Source organism: Lolium rigidum, chromosome 5 (assembly GCF_022539505.1).
Source record: "Lolium rigidum isolate FL_2022 chromosome 5, APGP_CSIRO_Lrig_0.1, whole genome shotgun sequence".
Taxonomy (NCBI): domain Eukaryota; kingdom Viridiplantae; phylum Streptophyta; class Magnoliopsida; order Poales; family Poaceae; genus Lolium; species Lolium rigidum.
The window spans coordinates 11,055,404-11,075,759 of record NC_061512.1 but is presented as its reverse complement, the minus strand read 5'-3'; the positions used below and the strand labels follow the sequence as shown (position 1 = coordinate 11,075,759).

At 44.4% G+C, this 20,356-nt stretch overlaps 2 protein-coding genes and 1 long non-coding RNA gene across 3 annotated transcripts; 2 read left to right on the top strand and 1 right to left on the bottom strand.

The window, feature by feature from the left end:
* Nucleotides 1-16: 16 nt before the first annotated feature.
* Nucleotides 17-1,824, top strand: LOC124655108. The gene is made up of 3 exons (XR_006988573.1): nt 17-828; nt 921-1,062; nt 1,584-1,824. It is a non-coding gene; the product is annotated as an uncharacterized LOC124655108 (long non-coding RNA).
* A 1,957-nt stretch (nt 1,825-3,781) lies between these two features.
* On the top strand, nt 3,782-8,485 carry LOC124655614 (ankyrin-3-like). Its single transcript, XM_047194480.1, has 12 exons — nt 3,782-3,829; nt 3,946-4,071; nt 4,419-4,571; nt 5,319-5,322; nt 5,372-5,556; nt 5,904-5,987; nt 6,113-6,238; nt 6,565-6,717; nt 7,195-7,296; nt 7,757-7,927; nt 8,013-8,092; nt 8,228-8,485. The coding sequence occupies exons 1-12, from the start codon at nt 3,782-3,784 to the stop codon at nt 8,250-8,252; spliced, it is 1,257 nt and encodes a 418-aa protein (XP_047050436.1). The 3' UTR covers nt 8,253-8,485.
* Nucleotides 8,486-9,039: 554 nt separating this feature from the next.
* LOC124655613 (glucan endo-1,3-beta-glucosidase-like) lies at nt 9,040-11,865 on the bottom strand. Its single transcript, XM_047194479.1, has 4 exons — nt 10,828-11,865; nt 10,561-10,722; nt 10,025-10,105; nt 9,040-9,335 (listed from the first exon to the last, which is right to left on the bottom strand). The coding sequence occupies exons 1-4, from the start codon at nt 11,863-11,865 to the stop codon at nt 9,180-9,182; spliced, it is 1,437 nt and encodes a 478-aa protein (XP_047050435.1). The 3' UTR covers nt 9,040-9,179.
* Nucleotides 11,866-20,356: the final 8,491 nt, after the last annotated feature.

Genomic DNA, 20,356 nt, shown 5'->3' with positions numbered 1-20,356 from the left:
TCCATGTTGCAGGTGTGCCTCAAGGCCTGGGCTGCTGATGACGATCGAGGATAGACTCGGCCGGCGGAAAGCATGGCCCTTGGATCTCCTTCAGGCGTGAACCATCTAATCTAGTTCCCGTTATATATTTTATATGAGATTTAGCGGGCACAGAAGCACGATGTTGGATTGACTCCAGGCGTCGGAATTGGAACTCGATGGTCTGCTTCTTTGCTACTAGTCTAAAACAAGTTGATCTGTGTGCGTGTCTGGCCTGGACTGCTTGCTCTGCAGCTTTGGCGGCCAGAATTGCAGGAAGTTAAATGACCTGCTCTGTTTTTGCAATTGTCTAGCATGATCTTCAATAACTATTTGAAAATCGGTTCTATACTTGGCCCTACTTTTATTTGACTAAACTGAACCGAGCTTTATGGTTTCTGTCTACCATGTTATCATGCATGAGAATGTATGTGCTCAAACTATGGCTTGGTTGGCATCATCTATCTAGTTTTGCACCGGTGAAGCTTTGCTCCATTTGTTGGGTCATGTCTACGTATACCAGGATTCTAGTTTTTTTTTCCTTGCGTGTTTAAAGAGTAGAGGAATCTTGGCTGGAAGTGCTTATTGTTAGAAATTTCTGATCAGCTCTACTAATGCTGATTCATTGAAGTGGGCATCATGCTCAGCTACTCTGTTTTGATTATTCATCTCATAGGATATTTTCATATATACACATATCTTGATGCATGTTCGTTGTAACTAGATGGTGCCCAGTCCACCTCATTCCAGTGTAGTCCTAGTGTGGATGGTGGCATTAGAGGGGACCCAAGATGCCGACCTCCTATTTTGGTGAGTTGTCAACTTGCATGCTCTTTTGGTTACGGTTATTATGAATGCAGAGAGATAATGAGAGAAGTTTTGGTCTATTTTTTATGTGTTAGGGATGGCAGCAAGCAGCGGAAGAACTGCTCGCAAAGACGTCGTTCTTGACAGGAACTGACCGATACAACCATGATGAAACTAGACCTGTAACTTCCAGGTCAAGGACCAAATCGAGAGCTTATTCTACTCACATGTTACCTGGTAAGTATGGCCATCCATTACACAGTCATCTTGTTTCAGTTTTTTACTACGTGCATTTATCTATGTTGCTTACTATATCATGTGCATGCATCCATATCAGTCAGAATGAGGAGACGATCTTCCAATTAGATGCCCCCTTTATAAACTTCAAATGAACTCAATCCAGTTTAACTTCGGCTACCTATTAGCGAACTTAGTGCTGCCAAATTAACTTTTACCACTGAAGTAGGCTTCCGTGTGTATGTGAACTATTTTATTATGGTATTTGCTATCTTCTCGCTATGTTATTCTGTTTTTTCGGCTAAGAAGAAATATGATGTCGTCTTGGTTATCGAAAGATGCTTGTATTTCTGTTTTGCCTAACCTTGAAAGTTGTCCCGGTGCGAAGGTCGATTTTTTCTCAAAGGCTTTGGGTGTTTGCTTTACAAGATTTTGTTCCATTCAATTTGGCACTATACCTGAGATCGAACTAGCTGTCCAGGACTGCATGCATATGTTACCTTTCTTCTTAACATGTGCAGATGAAGGAGAAGCTGTAAAAGAGTTTTGGTTGGTACTGAAGCTGCAGAAAAGGCAACCAGGGGGCTCGGGATTGGTTGACTTCTATAACGTTTGTAGCTCTGGAATTAGGATGATGGTTGATCTGGGTTGCTAGTTTGGCTGACATGTTGTACACAAATCACAAGTATAATAGTATGAGTGGTGACGTGCATGTAAAGCGAGTTGTCTGTGTTGCGGTTCCTCATGTACAAATTCTGTTGGTTTTCCCGATGCTACATGAGCACCCTTTATGCAATCTATCATCAGCTCTCCAATAATATTTTTGATGTATATTTTAGTTTCTCGAATGTATCTTGAGCTTAACATGGTACCTAGTAAATGGATGGTTCTTGGTTCTCAATCAAAAGAGGGAAAGCTAAGATCAGGCTGGTGAACAATTAAGCCTAAAGGAAAAAATCTGAGTACCTATTTGAGATACTCCTTCCATATCGGTTTAATGAACTTACTACAAAATTAGAAAAATACCAAGAAGGTAAGCTCATATCATGGATCGTCTTACATTACTCTTATTACTAAGATCAGGCTGGTGAATCTCATCTTCCGTCCAATTTCTTCCAACGACAGCTCTAGTCTAATACTCCAATCTAAACGTATGTCTTCATCATCCCCATGTGCACTAGGTGGCAGCAACGCCGCACTACCTCTACATCCGCGCTGAACTTTTAGCTGCTGGACCGGTGATTGAAGAAAGAGCATGTCGAAACGTAATAGCAGTGGATTGTCAAGGTCTGTCATAGATGCCATGCTCCGTTGCTGTTCAGCAAAAGGTCCCCTCATCGACCTAGCGGCTGGCGCGGATGTTGACGTACTCTGCCGTGCCATGCGCCGCGTCGCTAGATGATGATGTACTTTGTCACAGCGCGTGAGCTGCGGTTCATTGTGATGACAGTTCATGCCTTCATGGCAATGGTCTTGCTTGTTGCGTGAAGACGTGAGGAAACTGGGGAAGAAGAAGACATGAGTTTGAGACATCCGTTGGATGGAAGTAGACGGTAGAGGAATTGCACTATTGTACCGGTATAGTACCAGCGACAAGTAATTACTCCCCAGCGAAAAAATGGATCACAAGAGATTTATAGCAAGATGGAGAAAAAGTCAACACCAGCAAAAATGATCTGCACCAGCGACAAGTAATTACTCCCCAGCGAATGCATGCGTGGCCGCTTGAATTCGGCTACTTTACCAGGAAGTTATAGGGAAAAGATCCTGAAGAATAGGCCTCCTCTTGGCCACGGCCTTCCTCGGTGCCGGGGAGGAAGCCGCCTTGGCCTTGGCAGCACGAGGACCACCGGAGGGCACCTTCGCCCGTGCCCGGGGAGGTGCGGGTGGTGCGGCCGATGCGGGGGCGGGGGCGGGAGCGACGGCCGGTGCGGGGGCGACGGCCGGCACGAGGTGATGCCCCGCACGCCGCCGCTTCGCGCCGACGTGGGTCGCAGCGACCACGGCGGCGACGTGCGGGTGGGCGGCCGGTGCGGGGGCGGGAGCGACGGGCGGCGGGGCGGGCGGCGGGGCGGGCGGCGGGCCAGGGGCCGTCGGCGGCGCGGCCACGGGCGGCACGGGCGGGGCGGGGGAGGCGTCCATGGCGGCGGCGGCCGGTGCGCGGGGGCGGGGGCGGGGCGACGGGCGGCGGCGGCGGGTGGGTGGGATTGGGAAATTTCCCTCCCGCCCGAAACGAAATGGAAATGCAGTTTAGAGGGTCAACCCCTCTCCAACCCGGTTTTGTACAGGCCAAGAATAGATTCCCAGGTCGGACCTGGGAATTTTTTTACAGTTTTACAGTTTTAGGGGCTCTAGTCTTTGCGATTTTTTCGTCAAAAACTGTAAAAAAACGGTTATTTTTACAGATTTAGGGGTTTAGGGGCTCTACTAGACATGCTCTTAGGCTTGTCAAAGTATGGCACTCATTTTCATCATCTAACCTTAAACATTTTTGGTAAAATGTGCACTAAATATCCGGAACCTTTGTACACCAACCAAACAGGCCCTGCTCACAGGTGTTAATCTGTGAGGCTATACTCTTACCAAAGAAGTATCACCTCAGCTCTTTTTTCCATTATAAATTCCATCTTTCTGTTGGAACTATCATATTTTGGCACGAAATTTGAAGTTCTTATTTTTTTAGCCCAACAAGGCTTCTTGTCAGTTTGGACCTTTGGGCATGGCGTTACAAAAATCTTCTGTGTCCTGTATGAAGCTATTAATTCAGGTATAGTATCCTCTGTTTATATTGCAGTGGCAATGCAGAATTTCATTAACTGATGATTGATTTTACCTACTAGACAAATATATGATGGGCTCCTCTTCTATACTTGTATCTGATAGGGTAGCACTAATGTGAGCTGTGATAATCCTTTGGATAATCCATTGGTAAAGGCTGCTGAGAAGGGCTTAACTGAAGCTATCAAGTGCTTGTTGGAAGCTGGTGCAAACCCAAATGTTCATGACACGGTGAGAATGCTCCTTTTGTCACATTATTGTGTCTTGCTTGGCTTTAGTTTCAACAGTCTTGTCTTATAATGATAACCGTATGAGTTGTGATGTAAGTACACCTGCATGGTGCTATCTGTAAAATAAAAATAAAAGACTGCGAATTAAAACCTTTTCTGTATAAGCTTGTTACTATTTCACCGTGTCTTTTATTTGGCCAGGTGTATATCGATGAGATACACTAGCACTAGGTCTACCTATTATGGTGGTAGTGAATCAATATGGTTTATATTGATCATGTCTAGAACATTGCTTATTTCTTGACTAATATATCTTTCTTTTCTAAATCTTTTGTCATGCCTCAACAGTTTGGTAGATTGCCAATAGAGTTGGCTGCTGAGTATGGTACACGGGAAGATGTTGAGATTCTCTTTCCTTTCACCTCTCCCATTTCAACTGTGGAAAAATGGAGCGTCGATGGAATCATTAGTCATGTGAAGATGGAAATCAAGCAACTTGAGGTTTGTCACTGTACAAAATTGTATTGCACACCCACAGCAATTTTCGTCTACATTAACTCTCTGAGCAACGTTGGTCTCGATGTTTAACCAAAACTTCAAACATAAAACTGCCCATTTTTTTCTATTCCCTCTGTCCATCACTACCTAAGCTCTCTATTCTTGAACTAATTTCTTGGATGATACTTTATTGGATAATTAATTTTTTCTATTTATATTTCCTCAACTCTGGTACCAAGCTATTTTTGGAAATAGCTCTCTTGTTTTTTTCCCTCTCCGCGTAGCAAGTGAGAACTGGGGTTTCCAAACCTTCCGTTGATAAAAACTGAATCTAGAGGGAATGCCCTGGTCATAAAATCGGATTTATCTTACCAAGAGCCCAGCTAACCTAATATGAACAATTTTCTTGATGCCATAAATTAAAACAAGCCTGATCTTATTTGCTTCTCATGTCCATCAGCGTCTGAATAGTAATTACTCTTTTTTTTATGGTGCAACGGTAGGGAAAACCCCACCTGAAGTGCTTTTATAAATATATGTGAAATGGCACGAGGCCAGGGTACATCCGGTGCAACATTTTTACATCGGGATTAAACCCACAGCTCGCTGCAGGAAAGAGCTACCGAACTACACGCAGCACATCACACACCCGAGCGCACCAAGCTTCAGTGGGGTGCCTGTCAACACAGTAGTTAGTCTTATGAAACTGTAAACTTAGTTGTCACATTAATTTTAATTTTTTGCTCACAGATTTGTAAAAAATCCATGTGTTATATCATACTGCTATCAATATTTGTATATAGTGTTTATATGTTATGATCCTAATCTCTTGTTCTTCTTTTATTCAGGGTACTCTGAAATAGTAGAGTTTCTTCTTTCTAGAGGAGCTGATGTTGATGCAATATCAGTTACTGGGACACCACTCTCTGTTGCTTCTTTTAAAGGACATGCTAGTACCGTCAAGATCCTTTTGCAGCACAATGCAGATGTACTATTCAAAATCTTCTTTGATCTGTTGCCTTTCAACTTCAATTCTCTCTTTTGCTGGCTTTTTGCTGCGTTCTCCAATTGTCCCCACCTGTATTTAAGGGCATCACTGGTTGGTGACTAATGCCACGCCAAAAGTTAGGAGCATGTGACTTAGTTGGTTGTTAGTTTGGTTCTTATCAGTAGTTGTGGCAAGAATTCTTTCCTACAGCTCGGGACATATAAATTTATAAGCTACTCTTAGGAAAGAACTATCATCTCAGCTCTTTTCCCTTGCAATTTACAATTTTTTTGTTGGAACTGTCATATTTTGGCATGAAAATTAAGTTATTTATTTATCTTTTCCAGCCCAACAAAGGCAATCGTCTGTTTGTAGCCCTAGACATGGCATTACGCAAATCTTTTGTGTCCTGTGCGAAGCTATTGATTCAGGTAAATATTCTCTGTTGTGCTGCAGTATGAATGTAGGATTTCTGTAAATTGATGTTCGTTTTAGTCATCTTTGTATTAACGACAAGACAACCACATGATTGGCTTGTCATACTTGCATCTGATAGGGTGGAGCAAATGTGAGCAGTGCTAGTCCTGGTGATAATCCTTTGGTAAAGGCTGCAGAGAAGGGCTTAACTGAAGCTATTAAGTGCTTGTTGGAAGCTGGCTCAAACGCAAATGTTCTTGACATGGTGAGAATGCTCATTTCGGCACATGTTCTTGTGTCTTGCTTGGCTTTGTAGTTTCAATAGACTTGCCTTATACTGATGCAATGACTGTACGATTTATGATGTAAGTACGCCTTCATGATGCTATCTGCATTGTAAAAAGAAAAGTCTGTGCTAAGTTAGCTTTACTGCATAAAATTGTTACTGTTTTGCCCTTTCTACTTCGTCCCATCTGTTTATTATTTTGATCAGGTAGTTAATAAATAGGTTTGCATGGATTGTATCAAGAATATTGCTTATTTTCTAATGTTAAATATTTCTTTTGTAAAACTTTTCTTGTTCCTCAACAGTATGGTAGATTGCCAATAGAGTTGGCTGCTGAGTATGGTACACGGGAAGATGTCGAGATACTCTTTCCTTTCACATCTCCCATTTCAACTGTGGCCAATTGGAGCGTTGATGGAATCATTAGTCATGTGAAGATGGAAATCAAGCAACTTGAGGTATGTCATGATAGCAAACTTTCTTGCACACCCAAAGAATTTTTGGCCCATTTTAACTCTCTAAGCAAATACTGGGTGTCATGTTTAACTAAAACTTCATACATCAAGAACTCGTCAATTGTGGATCTGTTTTCTTGCAGCTGCTTTGTTGTCTAAGATCCGTTCATGAAAACTCATCATATGTGAATGATGCTTTATCGGATAACTTATTTTGCTTGCATGTTAATTCATTAGCAGGTGTACCAATCAGTTTTCTTAAAGAGCTTTCTTTCTTTTTTCCCTGTCTGTGTAGCAAGTGAGAACTGGGATTTTCAAAGCTTGCAGTCATTGAAACCGCTCCTTGTATTTTTCTTAAGCTGATAGTGCTTCTTGAATTCATTCACTTAACCTTAATGTCTTTTCCAGAGTACTATTTCTTGCTCACACGCATCCAATCTCTTAATTTATACCTGACTCGAGTTATTCTGAGTTGCTCAGGATGGCAATTTTGTGAAAACGAGAATGTCTGAACTGAAAGGGCAAGGGGATGAAGCATTTAAGAAGCAGGATTATCTGAAGGCGTCAGTGTTCTACACACAGGTATTTCCCAGGACCTTTTTTTTCCCGTATAATAGACTGGAGGTACATGTGTACAGCTATGAAAATGGTTCAACCATTTCAGTTGAGTTGGTTTATCTTTAATGTTAATTGACCATACTAATTTGTAGAATTAACCAACTACGTCATAATGCTATCACATGATCCTATTGAAAGACTAGTCGCTAGTGTGCGTGTCTGGTCACATATATCGAATTCTAGCTTAGCAGTGAAGACTGCAGAAGTTTCACTCCTATAGCTAGTGGTAGCAAAAAATGGCGATAATTATGTTTATACAATAAATACATAAGAAATTAAGAATGATGACACATTAATCTCCGATGTTGTTTCATTGCAAGGAATTTCAGGCCTGTGAACAGAATGAAAAATTATTGGTCTAAACCGAGCAGCATTTCAGAAATGTGGTAACAATATCACTTTTTCACTGTCTTGTCTGCTGCAGGCTCTGAAGATGGACAACTTCGATGCCAAGTTGTTATCAAACAGGAGCCTTTGCTTTCTTCGTATGGGTGATGGAAAAAGGGCTTACGAGGATGCAACTGAATGCGCAGAGATTCGCCCGAAGTGGGCAAAGGCACACTATCGGCTAGGCGCAGCTTTTATGTGCATGAAGGTGCGGTAGAACAGTCCAGTCTGAAAACTATGTTGCAACTTTCGTATCTGTTATTTCATTCGACAATGATCTCTCTTTTCCTTAGGATTATAACAGTGCCTATCAGTCTCTCTCACGTGCTTTGGAGCTAAACCCTGAAAGCGAAGAGGTCGAGAAATTATTCTGGTAAGATATACAATCTGCCTTTTCGGGTTTTCTTGACTGTTAGGCTAGCATTGTCAGCAGCTGCAGGTTGTGTGTGTTGCCATGTTTGGTAGAATTCAGATCTTCCTTTATGTTCTTATCAACTGATTCTTGCAGGGAGGCAATGGAAATGAGGAGTTAAACTCCGCACGCCAACTACAGAGAGAAGCTCGCATGGAACGTGAAGATCTTTTTTGGTCCTGTTAGGCAAAAACACTTAACTTTGAACTATGTTGCCCCTTTTTACATGTAATTCATGGACTGTAGCAGAAGCTTACCTTAGAGCAAAACATGCTACAACCTTGTCATTTTGAGCTTTGCGAAACTCTCATCCCGTTTGTATGGAAGAAGTGTGGCAGTGAATGATGAATTGAATTGGCTAAGCATCCTGTTTCTTCTTTATAGAGTGAATGTTTGGTGAAATATTGGGTTATTTTTGCATTGCCAATTCTCATGTCTTTGCAAAATGAGCGAACTGTTTATGGTGCATTATCCAATTTCTGTACCCTGCTGAGTATCTAAACTGTGTGACTTTTTATTTTATTTGCCAATTCCCATTTTGCATTTGCCAATTTCCACGATTTGTTGATAATACACATTCTTTCAAGCTATCAAAATTGACACTAGGATTCTTTTCATGTAAAAAATGCAGTCAAAATGCTTGCTGTCCTCTTACGTGTGCTTGTTGCAACTAAAAGTGTAACAAATGCAATTTCGATGTGTATATTTATGTTTCCCCTGAAGAAAATTTAAATTGGTTCCACTAAAGAAAATCTACTATATTGATTTGGCCCTTATTGGATTTATTGCTTTTATTCTTGGCTTGAGTATCTTGAATCATCTGGCAAAAAGAATTCTTACCATTGCAGAAGGTTCGATTGTCGTAAACCCGACATCTTTTTCATATGAAAGTCAGTTGTCCTGTTGTTGGCAGTTAATCTTTGTTTCGTCCAAATGTTCTTTAATTAACCAGACAACTCATTTCAACTGAAAGATTGAGGCTCTGTCCCCGCTTTTCTTAAATGCAACATACCCTCTAAAGTATTAACATGATTGAAATTGAAGGAATCTATACATGCATAACCAGAGGTAGTGCAACTGCAAGGACCCAAGAGACGTGGAATATAAATGTGGTTGCTTTCGAAGCAGCTCCAGACGGCGGTTGCGTTGCACCGCCTTCTTCAGGATTTGTTTTCTCACTATTTCCTTTGTCGTTGTCACCACCCTGGGAAGGTTCAAAAAAAGCAACAAGCACGTATTAGCTATTGTTCAACTTAAGTGTACTCAGAAGTAGTTTTTCTGAAGCAACTGAAGTTGAAGCCCTAAACCGAAAAGTATTTTGGCTGGCCACCATGGTTGGTATGGAGACTTTAAACACAATCTAGAAAGATCTTGGGATAAGATGCAGGGTTGCGAGGTATATCAAAATCTGGTAATAAGAGAATTCTAGTGAAACCATGTTGTTCCAGCATATACTAGCTATGAGTTGTTTGGTTTTCTCTAAAATTCTATGTAAGCAAATCACCTCTATTATGTCTAGATTCTGGTGTGGATCTAGCAATGGACAACAAAAGGTCCACTAGGTCAGCTATGAGAAGATAGGTCTTGTTTGAAAATGATGCGAATGATATTCTGAAGATTAATTAGAATTAGGGAATGGGAAGGAGAAGACTAGTATGGCAAATGGTATTTTCCCGGTCGAAACTTCATACAAAGGGAGGAGATATGATGGTTTTGTTGTTGATAGAGACATGAAAGGTGGATCAACATCTTATTCCACTGAATCCCACAAGGGTGGCTCGAATTATGGAGCTGTAATGTTGCTTGAAGCATTACCTCTTTGTAAAGCCATATTAATGTAGCATGAACAAAAAAACTCGAGCCTTTCTCTCTAAAAAAGAATAATAACTATACCTTGGCAGCTGCCTCCGACGAGTTGTCATTCGCCGGCTCGCTCTTGGGTGACGACGGAGCCTCCCCTCCTTCCGCCTCCTCCTGTAAATCGGTGCAATTGTTCCGTCAAGATCCGAGAGAAGGAAATGAGGTGCGAACTTTCCTTTGGCATCCCGGGTCGAGGGCGACTCCGGAGGCGAACAAAAAAAACCCTAGCTCGACTCTATCCTCCTCCCTCCTCCTCGCCACCGCCGGTGGTCGCAACCGGGCCTAGCACGCGCGGTTGACGGCGGTAGCGGGGCCTCCGTTGAAGGCTAATTAATTTAACGTTGCGCTTTTGACATGTTATCTGAAAAAAGGGATTTGCTAGTTCTTAGCTAGCTGAGAACTAACTTCGTGCTCAGTTAAGTGTTACACCGTCCGATTTGCATCGTGATTTCTGCTAGTCATGAGTTGTAACATGAGTGCAACTAAACTTTGATGACATCATTGAATGAGAAATAGTCACACCCAAAAATGTAAGAGAAGTGGGCCATCAGCTGGGACGAAGCACAAACCAGTGTCTCGTGGGTTGATTCGTCGTCGGATGGAGCCGGAGAGGTCGCGCCGCCGCTCGATCTATCCTGTGTCGGCGCAGGCGCTGATGCTGCCGCGCTGCTGGCCGACTCTGGAGGCGCCGCGGCGGCGTTCGAGTCATGCGCGGGCGCTGTCGTGTTGACCTGCATGGAACATGCATGAGAAATTGATAACACAACTTGTCGAGAGAGAGGCAGCGTACGTATGTGCTCGTCGTCGCCAAGCTAGCTAGGCGGTTCATTACGTACCGTGTCTTTCTTCATGATGCCGACGTCGTACATGGGCGTGAAGTCCGGCTGGAACATCCCGAAGTTGCGCTCGGCGACGGGCCCGGGCTTGAGGTCCTCGTTGAACAGCGCGAAGATGTACGTCTCGAACGTCCGCTTGGGCATGAGCGGCGTGCCCGACCCGGAGCCGACCTCGCTGATGAGGTACCGGATGTACTCCGCCGCCTCGGCCGGGCTCACGCCGACCTGCCCGTCCATCGCCTTGGTCGGCCACCCGGTCTCCCCGACGAGGATCTCCACGTCCTCGAACCCCAGCTTCTTCATCGCCGAGTACACCGAGTCCAGCTGCGCCTGGAACATGCTCGTGTACGTGATGCCCGTGCCGGCGTCCCGCACGCCGGGGTTCGGCCGCGCCAGCGCGTACGGCAGCGTGTCGCCGTTGTAGCCGAAGTACGGGTACGCGTTCACGACCAGCGGCGAGCTGGTCCTTCGGAGGAACTGGAGCATCGGGGCGAAGACGGCCACGTCCCAGCCGTCGCGGAACCGAGTCGCGGACGGCGGCTGGGAGTCTACCAGGATGCCCAGTGAGCTCGGCGTCGAGACGCGGATCCGCCGGTAGCCCGCGGCGACCAGCGCCGCCTTGAGCGTCCGCATGGCCGGGACCAGGTTGCCGATGAGGTTCTGGTCGGCCGTGTCCATGATCTCGTTGCCGACGGCCACCAGGGAGATCTCCGTCGCGGGGTAGTAGGGCGCCACGTTGGCCGCGACCCAGGCGGTGGCGCCCTCCTTGCTGGCGAGGCTGGGGATGTCGCCGTTGGCAGCCGTCACCATGACCGAGATGCCCGTGCCGGCGAAGGCCCGGACGATGTCCGGGTTGTTGTCGAACAGCTTCACGCGGTCGATGATGGTACGGTTCGCGAGGAAACCCGCCACCGTCGCCGGCGGTGGGAGGTTGTCACCCTTGGTGCCGTAGTTCACGCCGATCGCTGTGGTGAGCGGCGCCGCTATGGCAAGGAAGATACAGATGACGACGAGATCGCCGCCCCACGGCGTCGCCATGGTCGGCCGGTGCGCGCGGCCGGCGGTGGAGGAGACACAGGCCAAACATGCACGAGAGGTGTGCGGAGATTCTTCAGGGTCCTCTAATCTAATTATAGATACATAGCAAAATGGTTTCTTTTGGTAGGAGTAGAAGAAACAAGGAAATCAATATATGGAAATGTTCGGGAGGTGTTAATTTCTAGCGTACATGCTATATATCCAGCCTAGCTACACAAGTTAATTGCGATATGAAACTAAGATGGACTTTGGGTCCATGGTTCTCTCATGGAGTGCAGATTTGGTGCAGTTTTTTGAAAATACTAATCCCTCCGTCTCAGTTTATTAGTTTTCCCTGTATTTCTAGGTCGCTAATTTAACCTATATAATTTAAATTATATAATATAAAAATTATATCATTAGAAAATAAAACATCTGAACTTTCTAATCATATAATTTTTATAACATACTAACTAATGCTAACTCGATCAAATTTACAACCTATGGGTACGTACACGCCTAATAACGGAGTAGTATATCATTATTTTTGAGTTCAAATATTAGCCAGTGATATACAATTTACAACCTATGATCTATTTTGGTTTCGACATAGAACATATTTAAGTGGCCTATTTAATTAGGACTACTACCTCCGATTGTCAAAAAAAAAGGACTACTACCTCCGTCTGGTTGTGTAGATCCTGAGCGTATATCTGGTTTTCAATTTGACAAATATAATATAAATTTTATAAAAATTATATTATTGGAAAATATAATATCTGAAGTTTTTAATGATATATACTTTTATAATATATATTTTCTACTATGTTTGCTAACTTAATAACCTTGAAATATGCGTAGGACCAGACTAATATTACCAATGAAGTGGTGTTCTTCCTATTGAATACAGATACAGTGTTGTAGGACCAGACTAATACACAACTGAAATTTAATTCAGTTTCCGGCCCAAAAAAACATACTTCTAATTGTTAAAAAAAATCACATGTACATCTCGAAATCTATGCGCGTACGAATAGTTTCACAAAAACCCATTATTTTTTCTGGTCGATGTAAAAACGACAAAATATATCTCACAATAAGGCCTATTTTTAGCACCAAAATTTGCCTTTTCACACAGTCCAAACAACAAGTCGATATTTTATGGAAAGACTTTGTACACACGTAGTATGTGAAGATATACACATGAATTTTTTGTCTGATTTTTTTGATATTTCAAGATGTATCAAAGATGCATTTAAAAATAAATAGGTCATATGCATCAAGAAGCCAAAACATCACTGCCAGTAAAAAGCTATCCAATGCTTAAGATTTGATAATTTCACATCTTTCCTTAAGGAGCTTTATAATCAGGAAATGTCAGTCAGAATTCACAAAATACATAAAGATGTGATATTTGAGAGCATCTCCACTCGGCCCTCCATGGAAGATCTGCTCCGCACCTGGTGTTTCGCCCCCTGATGCATGTAAAATGCATATATGAACTTTGTCTTTTATTAGAATAAATTCCCACATATTTGCAACATATATGATGATAATACCATATTTTACATTGATTATGGAAATTTATGAATGATCCCTTTATTTGGTTTATAACTCTGTAAAACAGAAATTTTCCATTTTGTGTATTTTTCACTTTCACAGATCTATACGGAGTCAAATTGAGTTTGGATTTTTGGAGCGTCATTTTTTCATCGGGAGAAGCACCAGGATGGCTACACAAGCTGTTGGGGCGGCGACGAGCGGCTCGTTAGAGGCGCAACGATCTGGGCGGCGTCTTGGTGGCGGGGTGGCGGTGGTTGTTGCCTTCGACGGCGGAAGTGCGGGGTGAGACAAGCCGGATTGGGTGCAAACCGTAGGTCGGTCCTCTCCTTGCCCTCTCCGCGGTCCCGGATGTCGACGGTGGATGGCCCGTTGTTGGACTCTAGGGCGTTGCTCAGGGGTGGGCTTGGGTTCTACGAACTTCGCGATCTACACCTGGTGTCTTCGGTGTTGTCTCGGCCGACCTGGGATGGTCGGCGGTGTTAGGGCATGACCTGAATAAATGTGATGGTCCTAGGGTTTCTCTTGTGCGAAGATGAAGACCTGCCGAAGACCTATCCTTTTTGATCTAGTCGGAGTGTTGAGTTTCAGAAGGATCCGCTGGCTAATGTAATAGTGCACCCTGCCGGAGAGGGGATTCATCTCCCGGAGGACTCTACGCCACCATGGTCGCCTCCGGAGTGATGTGTGAGTAGTCTACCCCTGGACTATGGGTCCATAGCTGTAGCTAGATAGTTGTCTTCTCCCCATTGTGCTTCATTGTTGGATCTTGTGAGCTGCCTAACATGATCAAGATCATCTATCTGTAATTCTATATGTTGCGTTTGTTGGGATCCGATGAATAGAGAATACTTGTTATGTTGATTATCAAAGTTATGTCTATGTGTTGTTTATGATCTTGCATGCTCTCCGTTACTAGTAGATGCTCTGGCCAAGTAGATGCTTGTAACTCCAAGAGGGAGTATTTATGCTCGATAGTGGGTTCATGCCTCCATTGATTGGGTGGCGGTGGTGGTTGCCTCCGGCGGCGGAAATGCGGGGTGAGACGAGCTGGATTGGGTGCAAACCGTAGGTCGGTCCTCTCGCCCTCTCCGCGGTCCCGGATGTCGACGGTGGAGGGCCCATTGTTGGACTCTAGGGCGCTGCTTAGAGGTGGGCTTGGGGTCTACGAACTTCGCGATCGACACCTGGTGTCTTCGGTGTTGCCTCGATCGACTTGGGATGGTCGGCGGTGTTAGGGCCTGGCCTGAATAAATGTGGTGGTCCTAGGATTTCTCTTGTGCGAAGATGAAGACCTGTCGAAGACCTGTCCTTTTTTATCTGGTCGGAGTGTTGAGTTTCGGAAGGATCCGCTGAACGATTGTTTCAAGGAAATAAATATTTCACTTTAATAGTAAAGATACCAGATTGCGTTGAGATAAATCAGAGACGTGGGGGGTATTATTGTCCATCCTAAAAATGTGAATATAGGAAAACCCCTATGTTGCCACAACACAAGAAAATACATGCAATGCAATGCCTTGTTTGGATGTGTGTATTCAATCTTGGAATTAATTTAGATTGTGAATATAGGAAAACTGAGTTGGAAAAGAAATGGCCTCCAATCAAAAGTTGTCACCGAATTCCAATTCATGTTTAATGTACAAACCAATGAATTGGATGTTTTGCACTTTGCGTTCAGGACAATACAAACAATTAACCGTCCTGACAGGTTGAAGGAGCCGTGGAATCATGCAGTGATTCATTCATATTTCAAAGGTATGCAGGTCATTCATATTTCAAAGGTATGCACTTTGCGTCATTAACAGAACTGAACATGCCAGTATAGTCCCGCTACTCCCCTGTCCCTGCTCCCCACACGACACCTCTCCCCGGCGGCGTTGACCGAGCTTGGAGGCGTCCGGCGGAGTGCAGATGGACCAACAAGGATATAGAGATTCAGTAAGTGCAGCTAGAGGCCCTGCCGAGAACTCTGCTTCCTTCCTAGTTTTTCTTGTTCTAGACCAAAGAAAAACGGTATGACTCACCGTGATGCCGCGCTGCCGCCCAATTCAACATGCACCAGTTGGCCGAAGATCCAATCCTCCGCACTCGTTTTGGAAAAATACATCAGTATAGGATGTCGCGCTGCCGCCCTACATCACCATCACCGGTTGGCCGGAGATCTAGTCGACGGCGAGCAGGTCTTGACGATCATGGGGCCGGCTCTCCTTGCCGCGCTGCCGCCCACGGCACCATCATCAGTTGGCCAGAGATCCAGTCCTAGCCAGGGCTGCCTCCTCCGCTCTCCTTTTAGAAGAAGACATCAGTACTGCTTTTTAGAAGAAGAAGACATCAGTACTGCTAGTACTGATATGGCAAGAAGATTCTATCGACGAACCTGAGATGGTCTCGTTGCCGGTTGGCCGGAGATCATGTCGACGGGCAGGATGAATCTTTGCCTCACCGGAGATGGGCTCGTCGCCGGTCGGCCGAAGATCTAGTCGACGGCGAGCATGGCGTCGGCTCCTCTCTCCTCTCCTCGACAAAGTCAAAGTCTAAGTCATAGTCACACGCGCAATCCACACGCGGTGGCTGGTGATGAACTCGTACTTATAGGGAGGAAAGACATGTTTAAACTATGATGAAGGAAAAGATCTGGGCGGGAATGAGATGACGTTTTGGTTCTCTCCCTTATCTTGGAAAGCCAAACAAAGGCCCCGGATAAATTAGCCATTCATTAAGAGCAGGTGCAGAATCCAACGGGCCATGCATGCATTCGCTGGGAGTAACTGTTGCCTTGTTAGTATGCATTCGCTGGGAGTAACTGTTGCCTTGTTAGTATGCATTCGCTGGGAGTATCTGTCGCCTTGTTAGTGTGGCTCATTTTCTTTTTTTTTGGTAGTGTTGACCTATTCTCCAGATCTTCTTCCTATAACTTCTCTGATGTTTGTGAGCCCACAACCTTGTATGGCTGGCTACAAAGAAGCTCGTATGCAGTACGGTAATTACTGCCTACAGGCTACAGCTAACTAGTCTCATATCCAGTTACTACCTCAATGTCTTTTTCCGCGCGCATCAGGACACGCGTAGTGCCGCACTACCTCCGTACATATGGCTGCAACTTACATATGGCTGCAAGGAGTAAGTAGCTGATTAGCTAGCTGTCCGACCGGCTAGTCCATGGACTAGGTTACTAGGGACTGGGAGGAATGTTATTTTCGGTAACTATGTTGTGTCCATCGGCCTTGGGATGCCGGGGATGCCGACGAGGGATCTAACACAACAATGTTTCAGAGCAGAACTCGTCATCGACTGCGGTGTCTTGATTCCCTATGGAGCTGCTCACCGTCGAACAACATTACCGCCAGCAAAAGGTCGTGTAGGGAGACCATACCAATTACCAAACGTAGACTGATGGCTTTCTTCATGCTACCTCTGAAGACGGTTCCCTGACTTCGTCTTCGGGTGTGGCGACAATGACACTAGGGCACTGGCCACTAGGCTTTTCGGCAGGGCCGACGGACTTGTTGGCTTTGGCCGCAAGAAGATTTACTTGGCCTCTCGCAGCCGTTGGATGTACTGCTTTGGGTTTTCCAACCTCCTCACGACATCGCCGGATCCTCTCCCTTGTCAGAGTGCCGATATGCCATTTAGCGATGGAGGTTCACGAGGATGCCGTTATTTGCTGCGCGGAAGTCAAGAATTGGTGAATAAGATGACATCAAAGGGTTTGTTTGAGACCACCATTGGATGCTACATGTACCTTCTAAGATCTACATACGGTTTAGTTTGCAAATCATCTATCCGTTATCTCACCAAGTAGTTTCAGTCAGAGATGCAATCGCAATCACGATGGTTTCTTTCTCGAATACATGCTTCATCTGTGTTTGGGCTATCAATTAGGTTCCTTGTTTAGAGATATGATCCTTGTTGCCTGTAAGGCTAGCCGTTGTGTTTGCAGCTCACCTCCAAGAGAGGCACCCACAAGACAAGAGTGTAGTGTAAGCCACTGGTGCGGAGGTTTTTTATACCGTTGACGGCCGGCGTTAGCGACCGGCGAGAAGAACTGCGTACCTAGCGGCAGCCACAAACCTGTATATGGCACAACGGATCGTGCCAGGTCCTTGAATGGCATCTCCATTACGACAATGGAGAGCACGGGTTGTTTTCTTTGTGAACACACCCCGTAGACTCGGTGCTGAGCTCGTCGTCATCGCTGTTGGGAGGAGAAGACTGGTTGGAACGTAATTCAGGCTGTGAAGTTCCAAATGTCCAGGGCCTAATTGCAAAATAATCCAGCAGGATGCAGGCATTTTAGTGCAAATCGCCTTAGATTAAGCAGACACACATGATTTAGATCAGATGACTGAAAATATAAATATACGCATGCACGGATACAGAAAGACACCAGATTCATAAGATTGACCCCATTATTTTGACGAGTAGTTTCAGTCAGAGAAGCAATCACAAGCACATCGGTTTCTTTCTTTCTGGAATGTATGATTCATCTGTATGGTTGGGATATCAATCAGCTCACACGGACTTTAAGGGTATCTCAAATAAGTAGTAAGCGCCAGCAAGACATGTAGTTTTTGGCAATTGTTCACAAGCCAGATCCTGATTTTTTCTACGAGAAATCAACTAACAAACAAACATTTAAAAGGTACCATGTTCAGCTCAGAAAAACAACAATATACATTAAAAATATTGTTGGAGAGCTGATGATAGATTGCATCAATAGTGCTCACGTAGCATCACGAAAACCAACTGAATTTGGACATGAGGAACTGCAACACAGACATAGATATCAATAGCTTCCATGATTTTGCACTGCAAACTTTAGCATCGTAACATCAACATCTTCTCATCAGGTTCTACCACGAGCAGCATCTTCTCATCACTTCAAACATGAACATGCATATATCAATATATTTTCAAAGAATCTTCTATCATTTTCTAGCCATGGTCCTGCATTGCAAATACATATCAATGACAATCTGTGTCTACACCTCAAGACACTAGCATAGATAGTACCTGAAGTCAATTCTCATCAGGTTACACACAATAAGAGTAACATGAATTGAAAATAACAGAGAAAATCAATATATGTATAGCTAATCATACACACAACTAGATGGTATCAAGAAAATCAATAAACACAGCTAGCTACATGAAAATAAAAGTTTGGACATGCATGCAAAGTACTCTCTACGTACTAGTGATGACCACTCATCACAATAGAAGGTCAATGTCTTGGGTTCTCTCTCATGCCACCATCCACACTCGAATTTCAATGGTATGAGGTGGACTGGGAACCTGTGTACCCAAGAACATGCACCTGCAACCTCCCCCTGCCCCCTCACTTCTTCCCCAAGCTGGACAAATATTGCGTGTTTCCAGGACCTGAAAGGGCAAGAGCTGTTAACATAATACCAATGTGTGTCTATATTAAATGACCATAATAGGAGTGTCTAAGCAAACATTGGAAGTTTTGGCTTGCTATGCGACAATGCTAAATTAACTAAAGAAATCCATGGGTGCCTGAAGCCTGTAGTGTTTGATACATATGTCCCACAGATTGCAGAAATTTATGGACACACAATAGTCCAATATCAAGATATGTGTATATACAAAATATCCTATGAGCTGAATAATCAAAACAGAGTGGCTGATCATGATGCCCACTCCTAACAGTCAGCACTAGCCTGATCAGAAATTTCTAACAATCAGCACTTCCAGCCAAGATTCCTCTACACTTTGCACAGGAAAGCAAAAAAATGGAATCATGTTCTATGTAGACATGACCCAACAAATGGAGCAAAGCTTCACCGGTGCAAAACTAGTTAGATGATGCTAACCAAGCCATAGTTTTAGTATGTGCATTCTCATACATGAAAAAATGGTAGACAGAAACCATGAGCTCAGTTCGGTTCAGTCAAATAAAAGTAGGGCCAAGTATAGAACTGAGTTTCAAGTAGTTATTGAAGATTTTATGCCAGACAATTGCAAAAACAGAGCAGGTGATTTAACTTTCTGTAGTTCTGGCCGCTAAAGCTGCAGATCAAGACAGACACACATATCGACTTCTTTTAGACTTGCTGTGAAGAAGCTGAGCATCTAGTTCCAATTACAACGCCTGGAATCAATCCAGCATCATGCTTGTGTGCCCGCAGAATCTCATCTAAAAAATTATAACTGGAACTAGATTAGATGCTTCATACCAGAAAGAGACCCAAGGGCCATGCTCACCGCCAGCCAATTCTATCCTCGATCGTCTTCAGCGGCCCATGCCTTGAGGCACACCTGCAGCATGGACACCAACTGAAAAATATGTCTGAATCTATGTGGACATGCAGGACCAAATTTGGGTTCAGTTTATGATTACATGCAAAATATGAGCATCAGGTACGGCTACACTAGAGCAAGAGAACTGATCAAGTTATCATCAAAGAGTAAAAGGAACAAAAGATGATGCATTCTCGAATGGAACCCCCAGGTGCACTTGTAAATTTGATTAGAGTTGACAACACTCACGTTTTGCACTGAGTTGAAACTCTAGTTTTTTTTTTTTTTGAACAAAGGAGGGGCCTCGAAGGACCCCGAAGCAGCACTTAAATTCCAGACGGTGGGTACAAATTTACATACAGGACCTTGTAGAACACCTGATCTACGAAACCAACCTGCATGTTTACACAAAGGACCTCAGGGAAAAAGAAAAAAAAAGCAATCGAGACCCTGTCCCTTATCCACTCCACCGACGACGAGACTCCCAGCGCCGGCTACCACTACACCACCGGGGACAAACCACTTGGTGGCGCGAGGGTACTGAACTCCGTCGAGGATCTCCAGCAAGGCCTCCTCCTTGGAGGCTGAAAAGACGTCGCTGCGTCTCGAAAGGCCGCCGATGCGGCTGCAGATCACGACGGCAAAAGCCGCCGCGTAGAACTCCTCAGGGTGCTGCTTGATATTC